Source organism: Gekko japonicus, unplaced genomic scaffold (assembly GCF_001447785.1).
Source record: "Gekko japonicus isolate JY-2015 unplaced genomic scaffold, Gekko_japonicus_V1.1 scaffold252, whole genome shotgun sequence".
In the NCBI taxonomy this organism is placed as follows: Eukaryota; Metazoa; Chordata; class Lepidosauria; order Squamata; family Gekkonidae; genus Gekko; species Gekko japonicus.
Genome location: NW_015163612.1, coordinates 1,254,471 through 1,280,566, shown reverse-complemented (window position 1 = coordinate 1,280,566; position 26,096 = coordinate 1,254,471). Strand labels below are relative to the sequence as shown.

Genomic DNA, 26,096 nt, shown 5'->3' with positions numbered 1-26,096 from the left:
GAGGTAAAGCTGAAGACCAGGAATCAGAAAGAAAAACTAGGGTGAGTGGGAGAAAAGGGAAAGGCTGTGGGGTGCCACATGAAGGGAAAGAAGTGCAGATAGTATGGAGAGGGTGATCAGGATGGATGGAATGATACCACCCATGAGTTTGCTACATTGTAATCAGTTTCTGATTTGCTTTGAAGTAGGCCTATTTGAAGAGTTCTCTTCCTAAGAAATTGTTTTTCTTCCTGTTGATTGTGCAGGTACCACTCAACAGGGCAGACAGCCTAAAGCAAAGAGAACAGTTATCAGATGATATTATTATTTATGATATCACTGATGATGTTGGTGATGAAGAAAAAGCTCCAGTTACGCCAGAAACCAGTGAGGACATGGCTTCAGATTCAAAGTAAGAAGTGTCCATACATGCCTTACTGAAATAAAGCATAAAAACAAAGTCTAGAGAGATCCTTTGTGAAAAGGGATTTCCACAGTCTGAGTACTATTGTAAAGAAGACCCTATTGCTGATGCTTATCTAATTTGTTCCTGCTGGTAGCAGTTTACAGAATAGAGTCCCTGACTATCATCCAAGCTGGAAGACAGGCATTTCAGATAGTCTGGTTCAAAGCTGTGTAGAGATAGGTAATTACCAGGTCTTTGAAATCTTGTGCAGAACCATGGTGAAAGTTAGTACAGTTCTCAAGTTTGAGGTAGAATGATCTTGTAACTAATGCTGGTGAAAAATCACGTTGCTGCATGTTCTAAGCTATCTTCAAAGATAATTTAGCCTGGTTGAAGAGGAGGTGGAAAAGCCAACATCATAGAGCCTGTCTCACTGAGGCCTTAAGGGGGGTGGGGGGAGCAAGTTGGCCAGTCTTACTTTTACACATATTTAGATATGTGGCTGTGAAGTGCTAAGAGCCATATTTTAAACTGTTTCAGAGATGGTGTCAGAGTAGGGGTCCCCTGACATTAGCATGATTATAGGGGTAGGGGGATCATCACCAACAGACAACTTCCTATAGGAGTGGAGTAGGAAGAGATACATAGTTGAAATGAAAATAGATTCAGGTAGGTAGCCATGTTGGTCTGAGGCAGCAGAACAAAGTTCAGAAGAAGTGTGCGTGCACACAAAAGCTTATACCTGGAATAAAATGTTGGTCTTAAAGGTGCCACTGGACTCAAGCATAGTTGAAATTGCGCATTGGAGATGCTTTTTATCAGTAAAATTTGGGATCCTGTTTTACAGTGCTGAACCTCACTGGCTTGTGTGTCTATCATAAAATCTGGCTTTAACTGATCAAGAAAAGGGGTGTTATAAACTTACATTTAAATATGTAGCATGGAGTCAGGAATTCAGTTATTGGAAAGGTGTGTATGTGAGGTCTCCTTCCATAATACTAGGATAAACAGAGACTAGATGGCCATCTGACAACAATGTTGATTCTGTGAACTTAGGTAGATCACAAGGGAGGGCAGGAAGGGTTGCACCAGTGCTTAGTTTTTGTGGCCCTTTTCTTACATGCCCAGGAAGAGATCAGTGCCCTGCGGGACCTTTCACAGTTCTGCAGGGCCATGAAAACAGAGCTCTTCTGCCCGGTGTTTAGGTAATGAGCTGCATTTCACCTCCTATGCCCTGTGCCAATATTATTCCCAGCATGAGCCCGCTAATAGTGGAATTTATCGCTGACTGTACATTCATCATGTACCATCATGTACCATAATGTACCATAACTGTACCATCATCATCATGTAAATTGTTTTTAATAACTATGTTGTGTGTTCTATATTAATAGTTATATTGCTGTTTTATTGTTATTTTATGTAAGCTGCCCTGACCCCACCTTAGTGGGGGTGGGTGGGGCACAAATAAATAAATAAATGCTGATTGCCTCTTTGGGGTCAGGAAGCAATTTTTCTCCAGGTCAGTTTGGCCAGGGATTCTGGAGGGTTGTTCTCCCCCCCCCCCTTTCTGAGCATGGAGCAAGGGTCACTGGGAGTGTGAAGGAGAGATATTTGTGAATTTTCTGCATTGTGCAGGGGGTTGGACTAGATGACCCTGTAGGTCCCTTCCAACTATATGATAAGTTCATGCACCTTGTTTGAATGGAGACCAGATACTATATCCTCTATCAACCTAATTTTTATGTAATACTTTTTTTCTACTCATAGCTGCCATCACTTGACTCATGGTCTGTTCTTTTTACTAATATTAGTTAAATTAGAAATTTCCCTGGGATGTTTCATTATTGTTATAGCAAGCATAAAGAGATTTCTAGTACACTGTTCTGTATAGCGCAGCAATTAACAGTGAATATAAGTAAAGGAGTAGCAGCAACATGTTATTGCCTGAATGATAGGTGATAAGAGTAGGGGTTTATGAACATGAGTAGAATACAGCAGTATGACTACTTATTCACTACTAATACCTGTTCAGCATGTGTTTCTAAACAATTTATTGCAAAAGCACAGTGGGTTGGAGCCAGAGTATTCCAAGGAGAACTTTCGTCATAGAACAAAAGTTTCCTGCACTTATCATGCCTCTTGAAATATTTCCTCTGGGATTCAGGAGTACCCAGGAACTGCACAGGGGATGATATGGGGATCTGAAGTATGATGAGGGAAACAGTGAAAAGTAAACACACCTTCCACTAGCAGAAGTGTCATTCTAGCACAGGAAACAAGCATTGTGACCAAACGCAAGTGATAGCTAGTCTGATCTTGGTTCAAAACTATAGTTGTCTATGGCCACTTGGTGTTTTTACAAGTCACTGTCAGCTGTATATAAGAGTGTACAATGCTGGCATCCTTACAGAGTTACTGTGAGGATTACTAATGCGCTATACATGAACACTTGGCTTGCACTGTAAATAGTAAGTGTATTTTAAGTCTAGTCTTCCTGTTCCAAAGAAAGGAATATCTATTATTAGGGTATCTTGAACTTCAGAGAAGGCAGTACTTTGAAGCAGGCTGAAGAAGCTTACTGATTGCTTCTTCACCTCTTTTTCTTTTGTACTGCAGCTGTAGCCATTATCCTGATATTGTAATAGTAGAAGATGATGAGGAGGAGGATTATGGTCCTATAATTCAAGAAAACACAAGTGCTGCATCAGTATCCGTTCCATCCAGTGGTTCTGTCAGCCCTTCCACTGATGGTTCAAGCCCATTAATGTCCAGTGCTGTGCAGTTAAACAGCCAGTCAACCTTAACTGCAGAAGACCCAGTCTCAATGATGGATTCTATACTCAGTGAGAATGGTGTGATTTCACAGAATATCAATCTGCTTGGAAAGTGAGTAATTTTCTTGACATTTCTAAAGTTCTAAAGTTCATGGTGGTGCTTGATTAAGAATTTCAATGTGAATTGCACAAGGTAGTTTGTACTTTAACATTATTTTCTGAAACATGTAACTTGAGGGTTGGCTTTTGATCTGTTTTTGGGTTATTTCCAGTTTGGAATTCAGTGGTAAGAGGTAATTTCAAAGTAATTGCACTACTTGCTGTAATTTTTTTAAAGTGACAAATTTCTACATAGTGTGGGTTGTGAAAAGCATAAAAGCACTATTAGTGTGTCCCACTTCTAATGATCAACATGGATCTTCTAGCTGTCTGATATTCCACTATGAGAACTGTATTCAGATACTTAATGGCTGCCTTCTGAGCAGGTAGTCTTAAATATTTTTCTTTCCAACAGGGAGTGGGGATCACAATTTTAAGTGTGAAATTTTAGAGTACAACTTATGGGGCTAGGAAAGTGTTTTGGATTTCTTATCACCAGCTTTAAAGGGAAAAGAGGTACCCGGTTTGTGTTCCTGATCATAACATTTGAGAACCCGAAGATGACTTGCTATTCTGCACCTTATTTTGATTCATTGGTGCAATTCTTCCTTAATGCTGGAATCTTATGGTGTTTTCTTGTACTGTCTCAGGGTTGAGCTTCTCGACTACCTTGAGAGCATTGATTGCAGTTTAGAGGATTTCCAGGCCATGCTCTCAGGACGGCAGTTCAGCATAGACCCAGATCTTCTAGTAGATGTAAATATTTACACTATTTTCTTTTGGCTTCTGATTTTTCTTTTGAAAGTCCTTTCTCATGGAAAGTATAGATGTTAGCATTTTTAAACTTCTGTCCTGCAAGGATTATCTGTATAATTAACAACTGTGAACTTGAGAGTTCAGAAGAATTTTTGGCAAAATGGTGGTTTGTACTTAATCTGCAGTTGTCTGCAGTCTTGTGTTTTGAGGAATAAAAGATCAAGTTGTAATTGGACTATAAGTTCAGATCTATAATACAGAAATTTGTGCTTTGTCTTCAGCTTTTTTCAAGTTCCGTGCAGATGAATCCTACAGGTCATATCAGTAGTACAAAAGTAAGTGGGAAGAGCACAGCAATGAGCCAGTGTTCAATTATCTCAGTTAAAACGGCATGTTACTGTATTTTTGTATGTTTTAGCAAGGAAATATATTACAGACAACCTGTTTGATGCTGCTTTCCAGCGCTAGAAATTTGTTTTGAAAAAAATTACCCATCTGCATTTAAATAATTTTAATGTTATATACTGGAGACTGGTTCATTCTGGTAGGAGCATTGTACAGTTTTACATATCAGTAGTGCTTTTCAAAGTGTGATCTGTTAGCAGAGAAACACTGCACACATTGAGAGCTGATTTTGAAACTGTTATTTTTAATGCACCCCTTATTTGAGTCTGTCTCTTGACTAAGAAATAAACACTTAGTGGGGGTGGGAAACAAGGGTACTTCTGTGCCTTAACTCCTAAATAAGCTTCTGAGTATTGGATTATTGCAGTTGGACATATCACCGTGTTTCATTCATTTAGACATACCTTGTATGTTAACTACCTCTTAAAAGTCATTGCAGATTTGAATTTGTGCTGGTTGTCCGTTTTTAATGACTTACTGAAGTCTGATTTCTGTATTGATACCATAGTTGGAGACAAAGGGAATTGAATCTATGAAGACAAATGGCACTCACCCAGCTGATGAAGATGTGTCTGATTCTAACCCGAAGTCAGGTTGGTATACACTAACTGCAGCCCAGATAGAAGGTATATCTCTAATACTTAACAGAGCCCCATTTGTGGATACTGAAATGCAAAGATTGGAGTCAGGAATAGACAAATCATTCTAAAAACCTGAAAAATCTAAATATATATGCAAATACATACATAGTGGTAGATTACCCCCCCCCCCCATTAAGAGAAGTAGCATCCTGTATCTTTAAGAATGGATGTCCTCTGAGATCTTAATCGCCGGGATACGATGTTTTGGGGCAGGACCCTTTTCAGGGCTTATTTTGCTTCCCAATCTGTCCCATTGATCCCCTTTCCTGTCCCTGACAGGGGACTCACCAGGACCAGGCAACTTGGTGCAATGGACCATGTCTGGACAAGGAATTGTAGTGGGGGTGGTTGGCTGTAAAAATTATTATATTTGACAAATAATTGTTTTGGCTTTTTCTATTCTTTTTGTAGATAAACAACTTATTCAGTATACTGCTTTCCCCCTTCTTGCATTTCTTGATGGAAATCCCAGCTCGACGATAGAGAGTACGAATCCCACATCTGAAGTGGCGTCTTCTATAGATAAACCATTAGAAGTAGATGAACTCCTGGAAAGCAGTCTTGATCCTCAGCCAACCCAAAGCAAACTTGTCCGTCTAGAACCGCTGACAGAAGCAGAAGCCAGTGAAGCTACACTGTTTTATTTGTGTGAACTTGCTCCTGTGCCAATGGACACTGATATGCCACTATTGAGCAACTAACACAAGTGTTGAGACAGAGTATTTATTTAGATCTTTTGTAAATGGAATTTTGTGAGAGCATATAATGTGGAACCTAAAACAGCTAATTCTGTCACTTTTACACAAGTTCAGTCAAAGCAGTTTAAGCATTTATACAAACCTACAGTTTGGTCACATTAGTACACTTCTAGTGCTGTCTATTTGGAACTAAGCATATTCAGAATATACTGGGTAATCAAATATGCTCAATTAACCTATTACGGTTTCTGTTTGCTTTTGGTCCTAATGTATGACTCAAGTAATTCATTAGTGTACAATGGGGGAAGGAATGATATAGCACTCCAGTTTTATTCTTCTGTACTTTGTTTTTCTATTTTTGCAGCTTTGTTTAAATAAAACTGTTAGGGGACCAGAATACAGTATGGTGTGCCATTGACACATCTTCAGTTTTACAGCCATTAAGGTTTGGAGCCGGTGATCAGAATTCATTCTGCAGTTGGATCTTTTTGTTTCCCTTCACCCAGCAGTCTTTTCATACGCAGGGAAAGTAGATGGTTGTGCATGTAAGACCTATTTTGGAGCTAGCCCCCCAAAAGTAGGAAGGTTGATTGAGGGGGAAAGGAAAAGGATGGTGGTGTAATATTGGAAGGATCACAATAGAACTTTGGAGTAGAATAGAATGGAAAAAGATGGTCATGTATGGAGACAAACGATCCAGATGTCTAAAATGCCTTTAAGTTAAGATGGGGGAATAGTAGTGCTTGGTGCTAAATGACCATAGTAGCTTTGTGTCAGAAACATGGTGGGATATGTGAGATTGTGATCTCTGGGTATGAGCTCTGTAGGAAGGGATATGTTGGGAGGTGTTGCATTGTATACCAAAGAGATCAGGTGTTACAAAACATTAGGGGGATTAACTCCCCAACAAAAGTGATATTGATGGAAATACCCATAAAGATTACTTAAAAATGGATGGTGTACTATCTCATGCACCTGATCAAACCCCTGAAGCCAATTTTGATATGGGGAAGAAAATAAGAGACGTGATTAAAGGAGAGAATGTTGTGATACTTTCTGAACAACTACAGTTACATTAACTGGGTAAATGTGTGAAATGAGATTCCAAGACATCATAAATGACTCTGTACTGGAACAATTGAGAGCCAATGATGGGGTAGTGACCTTGGACTTCGTTGTTGCACCAGTTGGGAACAGTGGCCACAATGCTATTAAGTTATCCTGAAGTCTAAAACTTTAACATATGATTTCAAGAGTGGGAACTTTATAAAAATGAAGGGAATACTTCAAAGGAAGCTGAAAGGGAAACGAGTCAAATTGTAGAGGATGCTTGGAAGCTATTTAAAACTGCACTAATTGAAGCCAGGCTAAAACTTATTACCCAGGTTACGAAAGGCACTGCTGAGTCTAAAAGAATGCCTAAAAGGCTTCCTTATGTGAACAGAGCACAGGGTTGGCAAAAGAAGTGTAAGTTGCAAATATTACACTGAGTTTTGGAGAAGTGTCCAGAGGGGAACCAGGAAATTTCAGACTAGCCTATATGTCCCAGAGAAATTAAAACAGAATTATTAGGCACATAGAACAAAACCTGCTGACAGAAAATCAGCATGGCTTCTAGAAAAGGAACTCCTGCCTCACCATGAGATAAGATGGGTCCTCATATGGATTACAAATTTGTTAAATGACAGGAGCAGAGAGAAGGAATAAATAAGGGTGAGCAGATTAGGGGGTTGGAATACTTTTCCTCTTGAGGAAAGGCTGAAGAGTCTAGGGCTTCCCACTTTAGAAAACAGACAGCTGGTTAGGGGAACTTCATAAAGTTTTATAAAATGCATAGGGTAGAGAAATTGGACTAAACTTTTTCTCTAATTGTAGAATTCAGTGATATCCATTGAAAGTGATAAGTAGTAGATTCATGAGGAACAAAAGGAAATACATATTTATACAAGTGATTAAAATGTGGTTTACTGCCAGAAGAAGTTCTGATGGCCACAGGCAATTTTAAAAGGGGATCAGACAGATTCATGGAGGATAGGTCTAATAGTGGCTACTAGCCGTGGTACCACAATCTTTCATCATTTACTAGATTCATTCTGCAGGAGAGAAGACATAACTTATCTCAACATTTATTGATTGGTACAGCATACATTGACTACACATTTAATATTAAATCTACCTTCAAATTGCATTTTTGTGTTAAACTTAATCTGTGTCAGTTTACATCACAACTGTTTTGAATAAACTGAATTAAATTTAATAAGCAATAAGTGCACAATAGTATAAGGAATGCTGCAGAAACTAAAATACAGTTCACTTCCAACTGGACAACCTTAAATTGGAATAAGCTATCACTGTATTTCCAGTTAAAGCATATTTAAGTTTTCCAAGTACACTAAGATCATACAAAACAGATCTAGCAGACACAAGATCTCCCAAATATAAACCCATGTGCCAGCAATGATAGTCAAGCAGCAGAAGAACCAGTAGCATCCTTGTGGAAAACAGCAACAGAAGGCAATTCCTTTAAATGCAACTAATACAAATCACATTAGCTTATTCAGTGAAGTGTTTCTGAAAGGAGGAGATAACTGCAAATTAAGCTACACAACACACCTAAAGGAGCAAAGATTAGAATAGCATAAAAAGCATCTATATAATGCATTTGCAAAAATACTAAAAATCAAATCCTGACACCAAGACTGTGTTCTATTGCAATAGGATACCACTAACTTATTTGAGGCCTCCATTACTGCAATTACCACTTGTGCTAAATCATTCAAGCACTGGTAAAGTTTTTAAAAAGCATTCTATCAAAATGAACAAGCATACACCATGCATTTTAATAGGTCTAATATTACACTGCAACACACTTCATTTTCTTAAACTAACATGGCATTTATTTCTCACATCCAGAAACCTCATGAGTGTCTGTTGTTAAAATCTGAAGTGAAACCTTAAAAACACTTAACGATTTCTCCATCCCAATAATACCAGCCCTGTACTGAGGCACTGAAGTCAGCACCATCAACAGAATACAAGGCCCTATGCAACTCAGCTTTGCAACCACAAACTCCCATTTAAAAAAAAACAAAACAACCTTTTTCAGTCAGCTTTTTAAACCCAATTTTTTTTGAAAGTGGCAGCTAGGTCACCGTTTTTGCCCTCCCAGATCAGAGACAGTCCACTGCTGCCGCTTTTCTTTCAGCAAAGGCTCATTATTAGATTAGACATTCCTTTTCTTGTGCCAGTCTGCATCTAGTTCACTGAAGCAGCTCAGGCTTCCAGCTTTCACAGATCAGAGCTGTAAACGAAGATGATCTGCTCACCTCCAAGCATCAGACCTAAACCCAGGCTCTCTAAAATAACCAGTCGCCTCAAAGCCTAGCAGCCAATCAACTCCTCTCATATAGCCTTAACTTCTTCACCTTTCCAGTGCACACACCACAGTCACAAGATTGTGGCAGCAAGGCAAAGGTAGGATCAAATACGAATGTGTGAACTGCACTGAAATTACCCTGCAAAATCAAAGAAGGCCAAGAGGATTGTCAAAGGCAACCCCAGCTTTCTTGTAATTTTCCAACACACACTGGTTCCCCATTTAATTATAGCAGCTAATATCTGGCTTTCAATTACTTTTCATTATCAGTCACTCAGCACAAGAGTAGCAGAGTTGAGCCAAATTTCTATAGAGTTAATTTTTCAAAGCATAAATTGACATTTTGTGGAGTGTAAAGCCTTCATTAAAAAAACCAGTGCTCCAAAACACTGCCTTTCATTGCAAACCGAGCTAAACTGCAATGCCCTACAGAGTGCTTTCCTTAAAATGGATGCTTCAGAACACCAAAAGGAAAGAATCTTCCTTGCAATATGTGGATCCTAGTCCTCCTGTGGTTACCAAAAGGAGGGGAGGATTGTACTGAACAAGGAAGCACAATACTGCAGGCGCAAGTTCAAAGTAAGAATATTTTTGAACCATGGTAAAATGCCTTCTTTGTCACTAAACTTTGACAAAACTGAAATGTATTTTCACGGGGCTAAAAGAGTTTCATGAAAAAGATCACTCTTAATTTCTGCTGACAGTATTTTTGCAGTAAGATCCAAACTAGATGTGACAATGGCCATTTCATGCATTAAACTCAGAATTGACCCAATCCCCTAGACTGACAGGATGGGGGAATCCCATTTTCAAAGCAAAAGGGGTGTGCAGGTGCGGTGAGGTGAGCCAAGGCATCTCCCTCCCTTGGTTTACATCCTTGCAACCCTTCTTTCAGCCAGTGTCACTTTGAGTACTGAAGCCCAGTACCTAGTAAAGTGTTTGCAAGGATATCAGCTGTAGGCAAGTGAGGCTTCTATACTTACTTGTAAAACAGTGCCCAAGATCCTGGGTGCTGTTATATTACCACAGCAGCTCTTCCAATAGAATGGCTTTTTGACAGCAAAGGAGAGGAGGGAGATTTTTGGCAATTCCCCCCCCCATGCTATAAGACTTCCAATTTGTTCCCTACAAGGGGGGAGCACACAGGGAAGCAGAACTCTGCCCTACTGCTGAGGATCCAACCCAACAGTCCCCCATCTCTTTCTACACAATAGAAGAAACATTCAGAACAGCCATCATCACATTTAGCATGGCCGTGAACCTAGTAGTGATCATCAGCAACAGTCACTGAAATGGCAGGTTAACATGATTATAAAGTAACCATGCAGAATAAGACAGGGTAAAATGCGTCGATAGAACACAACACAACACACACATATTTACAATTACATCTTTGTAAGGAATACTGTTAGCTTCAAGTAAGCAACCAAAACAACTTCCTGCAGATGAGGTGCTTGGCTTAGTCAAAGTCTCGGTTTGTTAGAACTAGTGGAGCCATCAGAGTCCACACGTAGAGGACAATGCCAATCCAGCTGGAAGACATCTTCACCCAGACAGATGGCCACTTACTGGTCATTTCCTCAGAAGCAGGATCAGGGCTGAAAAAGAGGGGTGGACGTAAGTCTTTCCGATAAAATAACCTCTTTTCTGTCAATGTTACTTTTTACTTTAACTAAATTAAGAAGAAAATTCTAATTATGCCAAAGTAGTGGAAGACAAGACCTTGAGTCCGTCATTTGGCCTAGTCCTAAATTTACAAGTGATTACCACTATTGAAACCAACATCATTGAGAATCTGACAAATTTTTTTGTGTGCCATAATTTCCCATAATATTTACATACCTATACCAGTTGGTTAGAGTCATCATTATGTAAAGTGAAGCAAGAAAAAGCATGAAGTGAAAGAATGAATAACTGTAAGTAACTCCATCTCTCTCATTGTCGACAGCACGGTGGAAATCATCTCCATCATCAAGGGAGCCCTCACTCCTGGGTAGTCCATCTTCTATCAGTGTTGATTCATCGCTAGTCAGTGTCAGTTTATTTACTTGGCTGTTGTTGGATGTCCGGATGCTGAAGTCAGAAAAGACGACACTGTTATTGAAAGCCCATTTAAATCATTTCTAACAAATGAAGCTGTAAGAATTTCTTCCCAGATGTTCTCCTCACCTTGAGTACAGTACACACAGTAAGAACAGAACGAGCCCCACAATTCCTTGGGCATCCCACCAATGGACAAATTGGCCCTGGCTTGCAGTGCTTGACGAATTATAGCCAATTATGTTCAGCAAGCTTGGATTGCATTGTCTGTCTGCGTTAGAAAAAACAGAAAAGTGAACATTTCTAGCTGATACTTTTTATCTCAACTGAGCATGATTCTGCTTTTGCAATAAATGAAAACTGATAATTAAGGTCATTCAATGTAAATAATATTCACATTGTTATACAGCAACAGTAGGTGCTAACTTTTACACAGCCTAAGGCAGAACAAAGTTTCAGTTCAATAACACCTTTAAGACCAACAAAGTTTAATTGTATGCTATCTTCAGATAGCCTAAAGGTGTGATTATTGAGCTACTCATTCGGTAGCTAACTGCAAACAGACACATATGTAAGGTCCTTCCAACCAAAGACCACCTCTCATGGGGTGATTTTGTGTTGTGCTTGATTAGCACTAGCTATATATCTAAACTTAAAGAGGGTTAAGCTTGTTTCCAAGTGGCATGTGCTGCCTGCATCTAAGTACTGGACATTGCAAGGATGCACTTCCTTAAAGGAGTGGGGAAAGACAGAAACAAGTTTGCAATTTCAGTACATTCAAAATGGCATACACATATAGAAGAGAACCTTGCAGTGATGCTAAGGCAATCAGCTTGTGCATGAATAAAAAGGGGGGGGGGGGGAAACAAGCAACAAAACATCATTGGGGCAGAGAATTGGTGTTAGTTTGAGTGCCAACAATAACAGTATGTGGGTGGTTCCAAGGTAACAAACAGTATCTCCTCAGGATAAACTAGTGTGTTGAAAGTATAACATTTAAAAGTATAACATCTGAAAAGTGCATAACAACATTTCAATCAAAAAGGCAATGCACCTGTGACGGACTGCACATAAAAAGCAGGTTTTAAAATGCTGCTAGTTCAGACAGCCTGGGGGGTCAGGAGCTAATCTTCCCTGAAGTGGAGAGCTTGTTTGATTGGCTGCTCTACATGCTCTCTGATTGGTGAGCATGAGCTGAGAGAAAGTATATGATCAGCTGTGTACTGGAAGGAAAAGGGCTTTTCCAGTGAGTCAGCTTCTGAGAAAGACAGCTGGAGTCAGTAGTTCTGACAGGATTGGTCAGACAGGTTCTTCTTCTGAGAGAAGAGACTCCTTCCTGCCAGTTGAAAATGGGTTGCGCTCTGAGGAGAACCCTGGTCTGTGGTGAAGGGAATAAGCTTTAGACACCTCACGAGTTAGTGGAAAACTATGTTTTTCAAAAGGGGAAAAGTTAAGATTCTCTAAGAGCGAATCTCCAGGAAACTCTGTGAAGTAATATTGAAACTGCTGAAATAAAAACAAAATACCTCTCACTGAAAAGATTTAGAAATCTCTGAAAATAAGCTACAATACACTCTTCTTTGTCTTAAGAATTCGTTCCTGTACAAAATATAACTTACCTCAGTATTTCTAAACCTTGACTTCATATCATATTACACACACACACATATATATATATACATACATACACACATATATTCCCTGCCTGTCAAATAAAAATTCCTTTATTCTGTTTTAAAAGTTATACAGTCTCAAGTACCATTTCAAAGGGTTTAAGACAAGGGGGCTCCTGTTTTTCCCTCAAGTTCCTGTGCTGGGTCCAAAGCCAAAATATATCTGTCAAAGGGTGAGACAATCAAGTCTTTTAAGACAAAGAAGAAATACACGCTACTTGGGGGCAGCATAAGTTTTTGGGGGGGGGGGGGGAATCTGCCTGGGAGTTGGGAAGCGACCCGTGTCCATCATGTGTGTGTATGTGTGTGTGTATACAAGAGCTAGACTATTATTATTTATCATATGGCAGTTACACACAAAAAGCAAATAATATACAATATGAAACCAAGTTGATACAATGGGTATGCAGACCAACTGGGCAATCACCCTAAATACTAATATTTAAATTTTCAATCCACTCAATTGCAGCTGGGGAGAGTTCAAAGAGCTCCACCACATCTCCCTGGAAAGCACGAAGCTCACATTCCTGTGACAGATGGAAAACAGTTTGGCAGGCTGCATCATAATCACATTCAGGTCCTGGTATTTTTCCCCATGTAAACAAATCTGCACAACATTAGTAATCTTCCATACTTTATGTGGCAAGTCAAATCCTGCAAGCCTCTTGGTGTTTTATCAGGTTATGGGTATCAGGTGGAACTCATTGCATCCATGTTAACAACTGTTCACTCCCTAGATCAAAATATTGGGATTGCAGGATTTGTGCAGATCTTATTGCTGGGTGTCGGGATCTTAGTCTGGATAGGCCTGCGTCAGCCACAGAAGCTCGCTGGGTTACCTTGGGCCAGTCACGCTGGGTTACCCTGGGCCAGCCTACCATACCTCACGGGTTTGTTGTGAGGATAAAACAAGAGAGGAGAGTGACGTAAATCACTTTGGGTCCCCATTTGGGGGAAGGGGGGTATACACGAAGCAAATAAATAAATATTTATGCAAAATGACTACTACTGGAATGGGCACACCTTACAGAAAAGCCTTTTGTTTCCTCAGACTCCTTTAGATCACTGCTGATACTTAGGAACTCTGGAGGACAACCCTTGACTTATCATTTAAGTACAACAGCTTTTTAAAAAGAATATTCTCTGAAATGAAATTTTATTTTCACCTTTTATTTGAGCAAAGGTACAGTTAAATCATAAAGAGTTCCCTGCCATAATGTTTCACTTACTTAAAAATACTCATATCCCACCTCGCCTTGTGGCTCAAGGCTGCTTACAAATTACAATTTAAAATACATGAAGTAACCCCTGGAGATGGGGTGGGAGACCACCAAAGAAGACTTTGCAGAGGACAGTGATGGTAAACCACCTCTGCTTAATCACTTGCCTTAAAAATTCTATGGGGTCTCCATAAGTCAGCTGTCACTTGATGGTACTTTACATACAAGTAACCCGCAGACACACCCATAAAATATCTCCAGTCCATTATATGACTTCATATGATATACAATATGGTAAGAAATGAATTAAATGCCACCTCCCTCTAACTGACCTATGTCAACTCCAGGGTATGAGTAAGTCTTGGCTGTAGTAATCTTAACCATGAACATGAAACACATCACCCCAAAGCATAACAGAGCACAATAAGCTTGGGAATCAGCCAAACCAGTTCCTGCACACCGTGCAAATATACACACATAATTACAGAACTATGTAAACAAAGGAGGGGAGAATGCCATAAGCCACTTCATCATGGAGAGATACAAGGTATAAATGAGGTAAATAAATATTACAAGGTCAAATCTTACCTGGCTCATTGGTCATTGCTGCCCAGGTTAGATACATTGTGTACACTGTGATCACAGATGACTGCAACAACCCAGATCTTGGTTGCGACTCCTATGTGCAGAGAGTACACAGAAAAATAAACAACAAATTTCACAAAATAGTTTAAATATAAGGCAGTTCTCCAACAAATACTGAAACCAATTGTCATACCTGAATTTTAGGCAAAATTGACATGACAGATGCTCCTATACACAGCAACATGTTGACACTGATGAATGCCTTATTTTCAGAACAGCCATCTGGGTGAGTATAATAAACGTAAAACAGGACAATTGCCACCAAGGACAGAAGGTAGTTCAGGGCTGTGGCAGACAGCAAAGCTGTGGATAAGCAAACAAAGCTGGATTCAGTCAATGGGTGGATTTGAAACAGGTCTTACTAGCATGCTGTCCAGAAAGAAGTCCTAGAGTACAGAACAGTTAGATAAAGTAGCAGCCTGTCCACAAATTCCAATAGCCAAGATCATCTCTGAACCAAGAGCGTATTCGCTGACAATAGACCTTAGCAGCATCACCTAACAAAAGCAATATAATTTCAAACTACTGACTCAATCCAGTGACCATTAATTAATTCCACCTGCAAATTACTGCAGGGCATGCTGCATCTATGAGGTTCAATTCACACAAGGACCATGCAATAGCTGTGGATCTTTCCCTCTCTCCAGCAACCATTTCTGACTCTACAGCTTCCAGACCCACCTGGAGTAATAACAATGCAAGTCAGAATATTATAGTAGGGGGAGGGTGAAACTGCTCCCTTTCTTCTCTTCCATCAGTAAAGCTACACCTATCAAAGAAGGTGAAAAATATTATTCCGTCCACTTTCCCCACCCCACTGAAGTCTCCTGACCCACATGATTCTTATTCCACATGGGTCCCAACAGCCTGAGATTAAACTTTCCCAGGTTTGGAAATGGCTTCTGGGGAAGATTCATGGTTATTGCCACTTTCCACTGATAGATCATCAGATCCATCCCATGGTGTGGGAAAACCAGAACTGAGCAGCTGTATGCAGGAATGTGACTCCAGCATTACTAGTTATGGATAGAATATATCCTCATCTCCCACAGATTAATACTAAGAGTTACAAAGTATGTATCTCTCAGAACATAAGGGGCACAGGAACTGGGTGCGGGGGGGGGGGAGGAGAAGGAAGGGATATTCTCTGCCTAAGTATGATTGGAGTCTTTCCTCCACTAGCACTCCCAAACAACTGATCAGGTCTCTGATAATGCCAGTATCCTATTAGAAATCCCTCCTTCCTAAGCAACTTGGCTTCAAAGAGCACACTGCTCTGCACTTACGGGTCCTTTAACCATAATGTGATCAACATACTAAATGAAATATACTTGCCTACCTGCATACCAGCATCTTGAGTTTCCTTCCTCCATTTTTTCAACCCAGGACTCATTCCATGAGTGGGCAAAATCAATTAGTAAAACCAGCTGGATAAGAATGAAGCAGAAAGCACCAGCCATGCCTACATAAAACCATACTGGGGAATTGGGGTGGGGGGTGGGGAGACACGTTAACTTTGCCATAAACAAAATGGTTTCTCAGTCCAAATTTGTATTACTGACTGTTAGATACAGTGCCACCAAAGTGTCACCTTAAAGAGCTTAACAACAATAACAACACCTCGGGTCTTTCCCAAAGACTATAAAATCTAAACATACAGTTAAGAAAACAAAAGGCAGAAGGGATTCATGTAATTGCTCATACTTAGCACTTGGTTACAGCTGGGAAGGAGAATTGAGGCGTTTACTTAAAAAGTCTACTCACTTCCTTCAAAACAACGAATCATTATATTAAAACTAAAAAGCACTTCAATTACAGATGAAGATGAAACTGTTTCTGTTTGAAATATAAAATGGTTACTTCACATTTAAAATGACTTAATGCCATCGTACCGGTTGTAAAGGGTCCCTCTGGAATGAAAAATGCACCAACTGTAATTGCAACTGCTGTGGCAAATTTAAAGAACCAAAATCTGAAAAACAGAACCATCAAAGTCAAGGCCATACAAGTATTTTAATCTGCACTTATGCCTAATGTTTCACAATTAATAATATATATGCTTGTTTGTATTTCTTGAAGCAATAGCACTTTAATATTGTGTTTTATATAGTATGCAGAAAGTCCAATAGAACTAACCCCTTGAAAACACAAATATTCACAGATGATACCAGCAAGTGTTGACAGAGCCTGCCTTGCAGGCTACATTTCAGTTAGGGTTGTCAGGTCCCTCCTGGCAACAGGCGATGGATTGGGGGGGGGGGGGGTCCTCGGGGGGGGGGGGGGGGGGGACTTACCAGGTGTAGGAGGGAGGCCCAGGCAACATCACTGGTGACATCAGTTCCAGTGTGCACCCGAAGGGACATCATCACACTGCAATGTCTGGATGACGCTCTGGTATTTCAGAAAATGCTCTATGGTAAAAATGGTTTCTACTATAGAGTTTTTGCCTAAATACCAGTGTTGCCTGGACATCACCGATGTGATGATGACACTTCCAGTTCACACTGGAAATGACATCACCACATCACCAGTGATTGATGTAGCCTGGGCCTCCCCCTCTCTGGCCAACTGATTGGTAGTATGCGGTGGGACCTGGCAGCGGGGGGGGGGGGGGGGGGGGCAACCCTAATTTCAGTTAGAGCTTCTGGGTTGCCATCTACTGGGCTGCAAACATAATCCACTGAAAGAAATTGAGGTTTGGGCCTTAAAGATTTCTTGGTTGTCACTACTGGTACCATTGACTGTCCTGGACAATCAATTTCATCCAGTATTTTACATCTCTAAAACAGTAGCATGTCTTCAAAGGATTGTTCAATGGATGAAGTAATTACACAGACAGGTGTAAAAGGACATTTTTTGGGGGGGAACAAAAACAGAGGGTGTTGTTTTTTTAAAGCTTTTAAGGCTTATTTTTGGATAAGCTTTAATTTGTCCTGGAACTTTTTAATAAACTATTATATAGTTTATTATTTTAAAACATATGTTTGGCTAGCTTGCTGAGAGGAGCTTGGAAGTTTGCTCTGTGGGTTGTTGCCATGTGACTGTTACAGTAAGCTAGTTAAGATGAAAACCTATCTCATATGTGGAGAATTTGTTTTAAAACTCCCCTCGTCTGCTGACTCCCTTCGACTGCTGCCTGGATAAAAGTTAGAGTGGAAGGAAGCTAATTTTCTTGGAAAAGTTAGATTAACTGATATTAACAGAGAATAAGGGTTAAATTGCTCTCTTTATCTTGTCTTAGAAAAGATAACGAGGACATATCAGATGTATCTCATATGCACCTGCCGATTAGTTCATCTGCACCTGATTTGATTATCTCACACTTAGTTAAGAATCAATCACTTGTCTAGATAGTAATCACATAATTAAGATAGAAGAGATTTAGAGGAACATAAGACCGATATTTTTCTATAAAAATATACTACTGTAATAACTAACTCAGATCTCCCTGGAAGGAAATCTCAAAAAATGATAAGGTGAGACTCCTGGCTGTCTATGACTTGGGCTGAAACTTGGTTTGTTTTTAAAAAATATTACAATACAATTAAGAAAAGTTAGAAACTTTGATAATGTTAGCACTTGCTTTTACAGTAACTATAGGGTTAATTTTAACATGCCTGCACTTTCTATTGTCTTGCTTATTAAAGAGGGGTTTTTTTCAATACAAGATAAAAGTCTCTGAAGGTTTTCGGTCTGGTTTGTTGGTATTAGTTCAAAGAGCAGAATTCACTCCTAATTTGTTTGTATTATCAGGTTTAAAGTTTGACAGTCTTTAATAGATAAATCCTGGAGAAATCTGCTGCTAAATTATTTGAATAGACAAAGTCCTGTTAGAACTGTTTAGTCCAGACTTTCTAATTGGATGCAGGAGTAAAGCATTCCATTACACTTCCACAGACCCTCTTATCTGCCTGGCTTTGCTAAGTGCTGCTGCAGGCTATGTTCCAAGAACTTGACATTGTCTAAAACTGGCTGCAGGATCACTCATTTATACCACCTTGACGGACAACCATTTACACCACCTTGATCCTTGTAGGAAGGGTGGTATAAAATGTAATAAATAAAAAAATTATAGTAAATTTAGATTTCCAGTCTTGTTAAGGTACTCTGCAAGACCTTTATATGTTCAGAGCTCACATTGGTTCTTTCTTGTTCAAATTTATGTAAATTCTCCAAGTGTTAAAGTCTACTAGAATATTCCAGTTTGTTCTGTGACCCCTATGGCTGCCAAGAATTTTTTTTCACCCATTAACCTTTGTTTAGAGTATATAGAAACATACAGTCAGTTATTTGCTCTTACCCATTATGCACTGCTGCCCTTGGATCACTGCTGCTCTTCACTTTGATCATCAATAAGGAGAACAGGAGAAAAAACATTGCCATACCAAAGCACACTCGATACACTGCTTTGTACCCTACTAGAACATCACAATTCACATGGCCGTCACAGAATCCTGGAATCTGTACCAAAAGGCAAAAAATATTTCAACATGTGTTCACAAATAATCAATTTGTTATTGCTTTTATTTCGGTAACTGCTTATTAATTAAGAAAAACATCCCTGAACAGCTCCTTTAAAAATGCAGGCTAGAGCCAAAGTCATATGCCACATTATGCACAATGTTGGCTTAAGCCTGCATTCTCACCCATGTGCAGTTTTCATTCCTGCCTCTCCCCCCCCCCCCAATTTAAAACAAACTTAACACCATGACATAAAAAAGCTGCCTACTGCATTAATCAAAGTTAGAATCTTAGTTTGTGGAAAGGAAATGAAGACTAGATTAAAGTTATCCAGAATACCAGTTTATGGAGGGAAAGCCAATTCTAATACCTAGGTACATCCACTGATGTATTACAGTGGTGGTGGTGGCTACAAGCATGGACAGCTTCAAGAGGGAATTAGATAAGCATATGGAGCAGAAGTCCATCAGTGGCTATTAGCCACAAAGTATAGATAGGAACCCTCAGGCTGGAGCAAGTGATGCACTGTATTCTTGGTGTTGGGGGGGGGCAACAGTGGGAGGGCTTCTAGTGCCCTGGCCCCACTGGTGGACCTCCTGATGGCACCTGGTGTTTTTGGCCACTGTATGACAGAGTGTTGGACTAGATGGGCCATTGGCCTGATCCAACATTGCCTTCTCTTATGTTCTTATGTACAGTGTATTTTTAACCAAGACTCCTTCATTGTTCTCTGTACAAGAAAGAAAGAGGAGAGGCATGTGTGAAAACCCAAAAAAGCCGAGTTCGTGCACATAAAGTCTCAGTGCTGGTTTCACATGACATCTGAATGCCACCAATATAATGTATACTTTCTGTTACTGTAAATGATTTATGAAAACGTCTTTCGCTTGTATCTTGGAACACCAGGAGTGAGGTGTGCAACAAGCCAGTTTTGTGCACAATGTTGGCTTTATTTATTTATTCAGATTTATACCCCGCCCTCCCAGCAAAGGCCAGCTCAGGGCGGCTTACATAAATCAACAGAAACATTTAAATAGTATAATAAAACATTTAAAACAGTATTTAAAATATTACAATTCAATGATAAGTGCTAGTTTTGCTGTTATAAAGTTTGTGATGGCTACCATCCACTCTCTCCTCCCGTGGCCGGCACAGGTCTTCTATAGGTGTCTTTCAGGTGTCCTTCTGGTGGCTGGCACAGTTGTTAATATAAGTTCCAGGGCAACAGGGCTTCTCATCCTAGTTGTTAGAGGTGGCGGCGGCTCCAAAAGCCTGGCAGAAGAGCTCCGTTTTACAGGCCCTGCGGAACTGTAATAGGTTCCGCAGGGCCCTGATCTCCTCTGGGAGCTCATTCCACCAGGATGGAACCACCACCAAGAAAGCCTGTGCCCTGGTTGTCATCAACCTAGCCTCCTTAAGACTCGGGAGGGCCAGTCAGGCCTGGGCCCCTGAACGCAGTGCTCTCTGGGGAACATGTGGGGAAAGGCAGTCCCTCAGGTATGTCGGTCCCTGACCATAAAGGACTTTAAAAGTAAGAACCAGCACCTTGAAATGAATTCGGTATGCTATCGGCAGCCAGTGCAATGCCTTGAGCACAGGCTAGATGTGCTCCCGGATTGGGAGTCCCATCAACAGCCTGGCTGCGGCATTTTGCTCCAGCTGCAGCTTCTGGATTTGAGACAAGGGCAGCCCCATGTAGAGAGCATTACAGTAGTCCAGTCTCAAGGTGACCACTGCATGGATCGCTATCGCCAAGTCACTGCGTTCGAGGAAGGGAACTGCCTAATCAGCCGAAGATGGTAAAAGGCTGCCTTGCGAGTGGCTGCTACCTGGGCCTTTATTGTTAAGGAGGCGTCTAGGATCACTCCCAGACTCCTAACCTTTGGCGCTGGCACCAAAGGTGCCCCAACAAAGGTCGGGAGCGGGATCCCTATCTTCGGACTGCCCTGACTCAGGCAAAGGACCTCCGTCTTTGTCGGATTCAGTTTCAACCGGCTCAGCCTAAGTCAACCAGCCACGGCTTGTAATTTATTTACCTTACTGATTTACTTCTACACTCACCTTTCTCCCCAAAGGGAACTCAAAGCAGCTTACATAATTATCTCCATTTTATTCTTACAACAGCCCTGTAAAGTAGGTTAATGTTGTGTGTGATTCCAACATTCCAAGGCAGAGTGTGGATTCAAACCTGGGTCACCCAGATTTTAGTCCGTCTAACCACTACACCAGGCCTTACACCGGGAGAGCCAGCTTGATGTAGCGGTTAAGAGCGGCAGACTCTAATTTGGAAAACCAGATTTGATTCCCCATTCCTCCACATGAAGTCAGCTGGGTGACCTTGGGTCAGTCACAGTTCTCTCAGAACTCTCTCAGCCCCCCCTCCCCCAACCTCACAAAGTGTCTTTTGTGAGGAGAGGTTGGGAAGGTGAATGTAAGCCACTCCAAGACTCCTTCGGATAGTGAAGATTACGGTACAAAACCATCTCTTCTTCTTCTTTTTATTTTAATCCAGGAGCCAAAATTTTAGCGGCCAGACTCACCACAACAAAAACAGTATTTTCAGCATCATGTGAGTCGTCTTAGGTCTCTGGAAAGGCAGCATATATAGCTTGTGGAATTTATTTCATTATTTACTTGGCTGCATATGTGTAAAGCAATACAGTTGAATGCTTACAAATACCTACCTTTGTAAGTATTCATACCAATTATACAGTGAAACATTTTTCTAAATCCAATTATAGATAAAAACACAACTATCAATTTTAATAGGTTTGTGAAAAGTTTGTAATTATTCACAGTTCAATGTCACCTTTCTAAATGAATATCTAACAAAAGTTAAAACATGTAAAACAAAATCTTTTAAAATCTGGAAAAAGTCAAACAGCAACATAAACTTAAAAACAGCAATAAAGCCACTTCATACTCCATTGGCTTACAGCAAAATTAATCCAACAGACTGAAAAAAAACACCAACCATAAAATATACAAAAATATATAGCAACAAACAGTTTTCTGGGAAATACCAGAGGAGTCCAAGGAAATTTCAACAGCTGTGTTTGTGTCATCAGCTCTACCATAGTTCTCAGAAAAGTAAACTGACCTTCTTCAGCTGTTCTTCCATTCCTGGTATTAGCATCACACATGCTACACTCACTCCAAGCAGAAGGAAGAGTGCATATATCACCCTTGTTATAGTGGAATTATTACCACTGGGGCAGCATCGGCACAACAGACATGGGGCACTGCCACATAAACATGGTATCTGATGGAAAGAAATTTAAAAAGAAAACTTTGAGAACTAGTTCAAGAATGATGCAATCATTGTGACGTTACTGTGCTAAACTACTGCCTTTACAATGCCATCTTAAGCAGAGTTCTACCCTTCTAAGCCTTAGAATGGTATAACTCTGTTTAAGATGGTGTTTTTTCAGCATTTGAGGATCATGCCCTCATACTATTTGCAATAGCACAACCCATACTGTTTTTGTCTGCCTGGCCTTTATTTCAAAGAATGTGAGCCATATTAAAATTTATGCACTTCTGCAGAGGACTTATAAGGTCCTGATTTGGTATACTTGTACTGTAACATGGAAAATGCCTTCTGAAAGATAGATATGATGTTGCACAGCAGACGCCCCCCATAAGCACTGCATCTTTAAAAAAAAAATCTTTGGTGTGTGTGTGCGCGTGCATGCCTGGAAATCATAGCAGACTTCTGACAATCCCTAGTGGGGCTTGGTGGCTATTGCCTGCCGCTGTGTCCTGGCCCTGGTATTCCTTGGAGGTCTCCCATCCAAGTACTTGCCAGGATTGACCCTGCTTAGCTTCAGAGATCTGACGAGATCTTGCCTGGGCTATCCAGGTCAGGGCAACATTGCATCTTAACTGACTCTGATTGTGCCAACTACAACGAAGACAGCCAAGAGACTATTTATAAAAGATGATTGGTCATTTGCCCACTGCAAGTTTTGCGTAAGGAGACATACCAACAACCAACAACATGTGGCAACATAGTAACTGTGTGACTTCCAATCTGACACAGACTTACCATTATTTAACACGTGTCTTCAAAATTATTTCCCTCTAACTCAGAAGCTGCATTAATATCTCCGGAGCCAGAGAGTGTGCCATGAAGGACAACTTGTAGTTCAATCTTAAAAATATTTTCTCTTACTTAAACCCAACTTCAATCAGAGCAAGTCTCAGTTCTAGATTCCAGAAAGCTGAGCACACATTTCCCTTTTACCACTAAAACACTGTTCTTATCTGCACTTGAAATTATCCCAAATACTAATGGTAGATACTTAAAATAAAGGGACACAAAAATATGTAAGAGAAATAGTCAATTAAACTAACCCTCAAGATAGCAAGAAAATACTAAGTCTAGAGTAACAGGAGACTACCATTCCCACCTCAAAGCAGGCCTATATGTATTCTCTGGCCATTCAAATATAGTAATAGCTAGATGATTATAGCAGTCCTTTTAACTATATTCTAGATTCAGCATGAGGAACAAGAGGTCTCTAAGCTGTGTGTAGCCTAAGCTGGTTAAGGTTTTATTGACCAGAGCTAATACCAAAGGATTACAGGAAACCTGAGTTTCTCATAGTACAAGCAAGATACACAACTGGAAACCCAATCACATTAAAATAGAGAACAACTTAAAACTTTGTGCTCCTTCAGTTGTTTTTACAGACAAGACCTTTAGAAAGTCAGTCTGATCGGCTGCATTCAGACATCATTAAGAAAATGGAGCTTGTTTGTGAGAGGCACAAACCTAGCTAGCTGTCAAGCTCCTGTGACCTCTCCCTCCTCCCCTGCCCTTGGCATATTTCTAACTAATGTCAATTTATTATGCTTGGGATACCTTAACACTCTGAGGTTTGTTTCTTTGCACTAACTGTGATTCATGTGGTTAAGAATACCAGTAATGGGAGGGGGGAGGGGGTTCAGTTTGTCAATGCATCTGCAGTCAAACATCACAACATCCTAAAATTAGTTGAAAGCATTAATCTTCATTCTTGGCATAGCACACTGCTTGGGAGGAAGGGAATGCAAACACAACAATGAACTAGATTTGTGTCCATCACAAACAAGCTCCTATTGGTTCTGTAGTCTAAACTGAGCCAGTAAGTATTAATGTCTTAAACTTATTGGTATACCCTACACGTGCAGATAAATGAGATGGGAATTAAGTGATAGATTCCTGAGGTGCACGAATGGGTAATGTGGCTTCAGAAAGCATAGAATTCACATCTTTGAATGCCTGATAATGTACAAAAAAATCTTTCCCTGCAGAAAAGTAGCTGAAACCTGTCTCCCTTATGTGGTATTAGTCACATTATATTCTAGCCACTGCAAGGGCCAATGTCAGTTGCATCTACATAACATTTTATATTTACATTGTTCAACACCCCTGTAGGTTACTCTAGATGCAGAACAGAAGTCAGAATACGCATATTTGGAGTAGAAATATCAGTAACGTTTTTCAGGCCCAAGATAAACTATCTATACCAATTTGAGCAGCCTTTCATGTTTCAGCAACGCCAATACTAAAATCAGCAAAATTTAGCAATGTTTTATTAATTTCCCAGTTCATTCCTCATTACACATTTATTATTCTGCAGCAGCAATTTGCCTGAGTAGTAAAAAAATAACCTTTTAATACATATTGATACAAAAAGAAGCAAATTCATGTAGCTGTTTTTCCACTGTTGTTTAGATGTGTCTTAGCTGCTTTTCTTTCCTCCCCAAATTCAACATTTTCCTGGCATTCATTTTACCATGACATACCTGGACAATGCTGCTTTAAATGCAAGATGTCAAAAACAGTTAAAAACTACACTGACAGTCCAATCCTATGCATAATTGCTACAGTTGAAGTCAACTGAAATCAATGGACAGGGTGGAATAACTCTGCATAGGAGTGCCCTGCTAAGCCTGTGAACTATCCCTTGCAAGTACCATTAGCTTACAGTTTAAGACAGTATGTCTACCAACCTGCATCTGCACACATAAATGTATAGTATCTCTACATCAGTTACAGCAGGAAAAATTACCAGTTTTTGCCAGGCAGCTTGGAATGCTGTAAAAATAAGGGGCTATAGTAATGTAACCAGACACAAGAAATATAATACCTTGCAAATCCAAGAAAACCTGGTCTGACCCACTTGATAAGTGATTTATGTGGGTGGGATAGGAATAAAGTGATAATGAAAATGCCCATGGGCCAAAACCTAACTAGACAATAGCATGACGGAGAGACGCCACACCCACCCTCGCACAGAACGAAACGAAAGTGACGAAGCTAAATGAAATAAAAGCGGCAGCTTCATCAATCCATTAACTCTCATTGCTAACGATGGCTGGAGAAGACTTATTGTAACTCTTATTATTGCCCTAGATGTTTTGGAAAATGTGGTAAACAGACAGAACAGGCATTTAATAAATACTCAAGAGCAATGAAGGGGCAGAACTTTATATAAGCAAAATTTAATGACCTCCCCCCCGGCCGTGGGCAGAAAAGGACTACCTAATAGTATAAAACAAGATGTGACAATGCGTGTCTGGAGAAGCTGCAGCCACTCAGCCCCCCTCCCCAATGCGCCTGCGCCCCCCGTGCAGCCACGTACAGCTGCCATTTGCAGCCACCCCGCACCCCAGATCCTTCCTTTTCTCCCGCCCCGAGTGAAGACAATGCAGGCATCGCGAATCCAGCACATTACCCAGCTGGCCATGGAGCAAAGGCCCAGAACTGCCCCCATCTCGCTCCCTGTAGGTGGGTCAGTTGCGCCCTTTTAAAGATGGAGGCAGCGACACAGGCAGACACCGAATCCTTGTTTACTCCCCAGCCCGTTTCGTTCACTAGCTTTACGGATGGCGCATGCGCATCACTTCCGGATTAACGGAAGAGGAAGAGC

The 26,096-nt window shown here is 40.4% G+C and overlaps 2 protein-coding genes across 3 annotated transcripts in view; one reads left to right on the top strand and one right to left on the bottom strand.

Moving 5' to 3' along the window:
• HSF2 (heat shock transcription factor 2) overlaps positions 1-10,511 on the top strand; it is a 27,793-nt gene extending 17,282 nt beyond the window's left edge. The window contains exons 8-13 of one of the 2 annotated variants that reach the window (XM_015407350.1): positions 246-391; positions 3,005-3,274; positions 3,912-4,017; positions 4,299-4,352; positions 4,931-5,015; positions 5,475-10,511. In XM_015407350.1, the coding sequence (XP_015262836.1) occupies positions 246-391; positions 3,005-3,274; positions 3,912-4,017; positions 4,299-4,352; positions 4,931-5,015; positions 5,475-5,764 (951 nt within the window). In that variant the 3' untranslated portion in view covers positions 5,765-10,511. The remainder of the gene's footprint in view (positions 1-245; positions 392-3,004; positions 3,275-3,911; positions 4,018-4,298; positions 4,353-4,930; positions 5,016-5,474) is intronic. The other variant, XM_015407351.1, reaches the window with a different exon arrangement.
• Positions 10,512-10,580: 69 nt separating this feature from the next.
• Positions 10,581-26,064, bottom strand: SERINC1 (serine incorporator 1). The gene is made up of 10 exons (XM_015407352.1): positions 25,902-26,064; positions 22,277-22,438; positions 19,016-19,176; positions 16,608-16,687; positions 16,055-16,192; positions 14,849-15,018; positions 14,659-14,749; positions 11,307-11,448; positions 10,980-11,210; positions 10,581-10,735 (listed from the first exon to the last, which is right to left on the bottom strand). The coding sequence occupies exons 1-10, from the start codon at positions 25,938-25,940 to the stop codon at positions 10,597-10,599; spliced, it is 1,353 nt and encodes a 450-aa protein (XP_015262838.1). The 5' UTR covers positions 25,941-26,064; the 3' UTR covers positions 10,581-10,596.
• Positions 26,065-26,096: the final 32 nt, after the last annotated feature.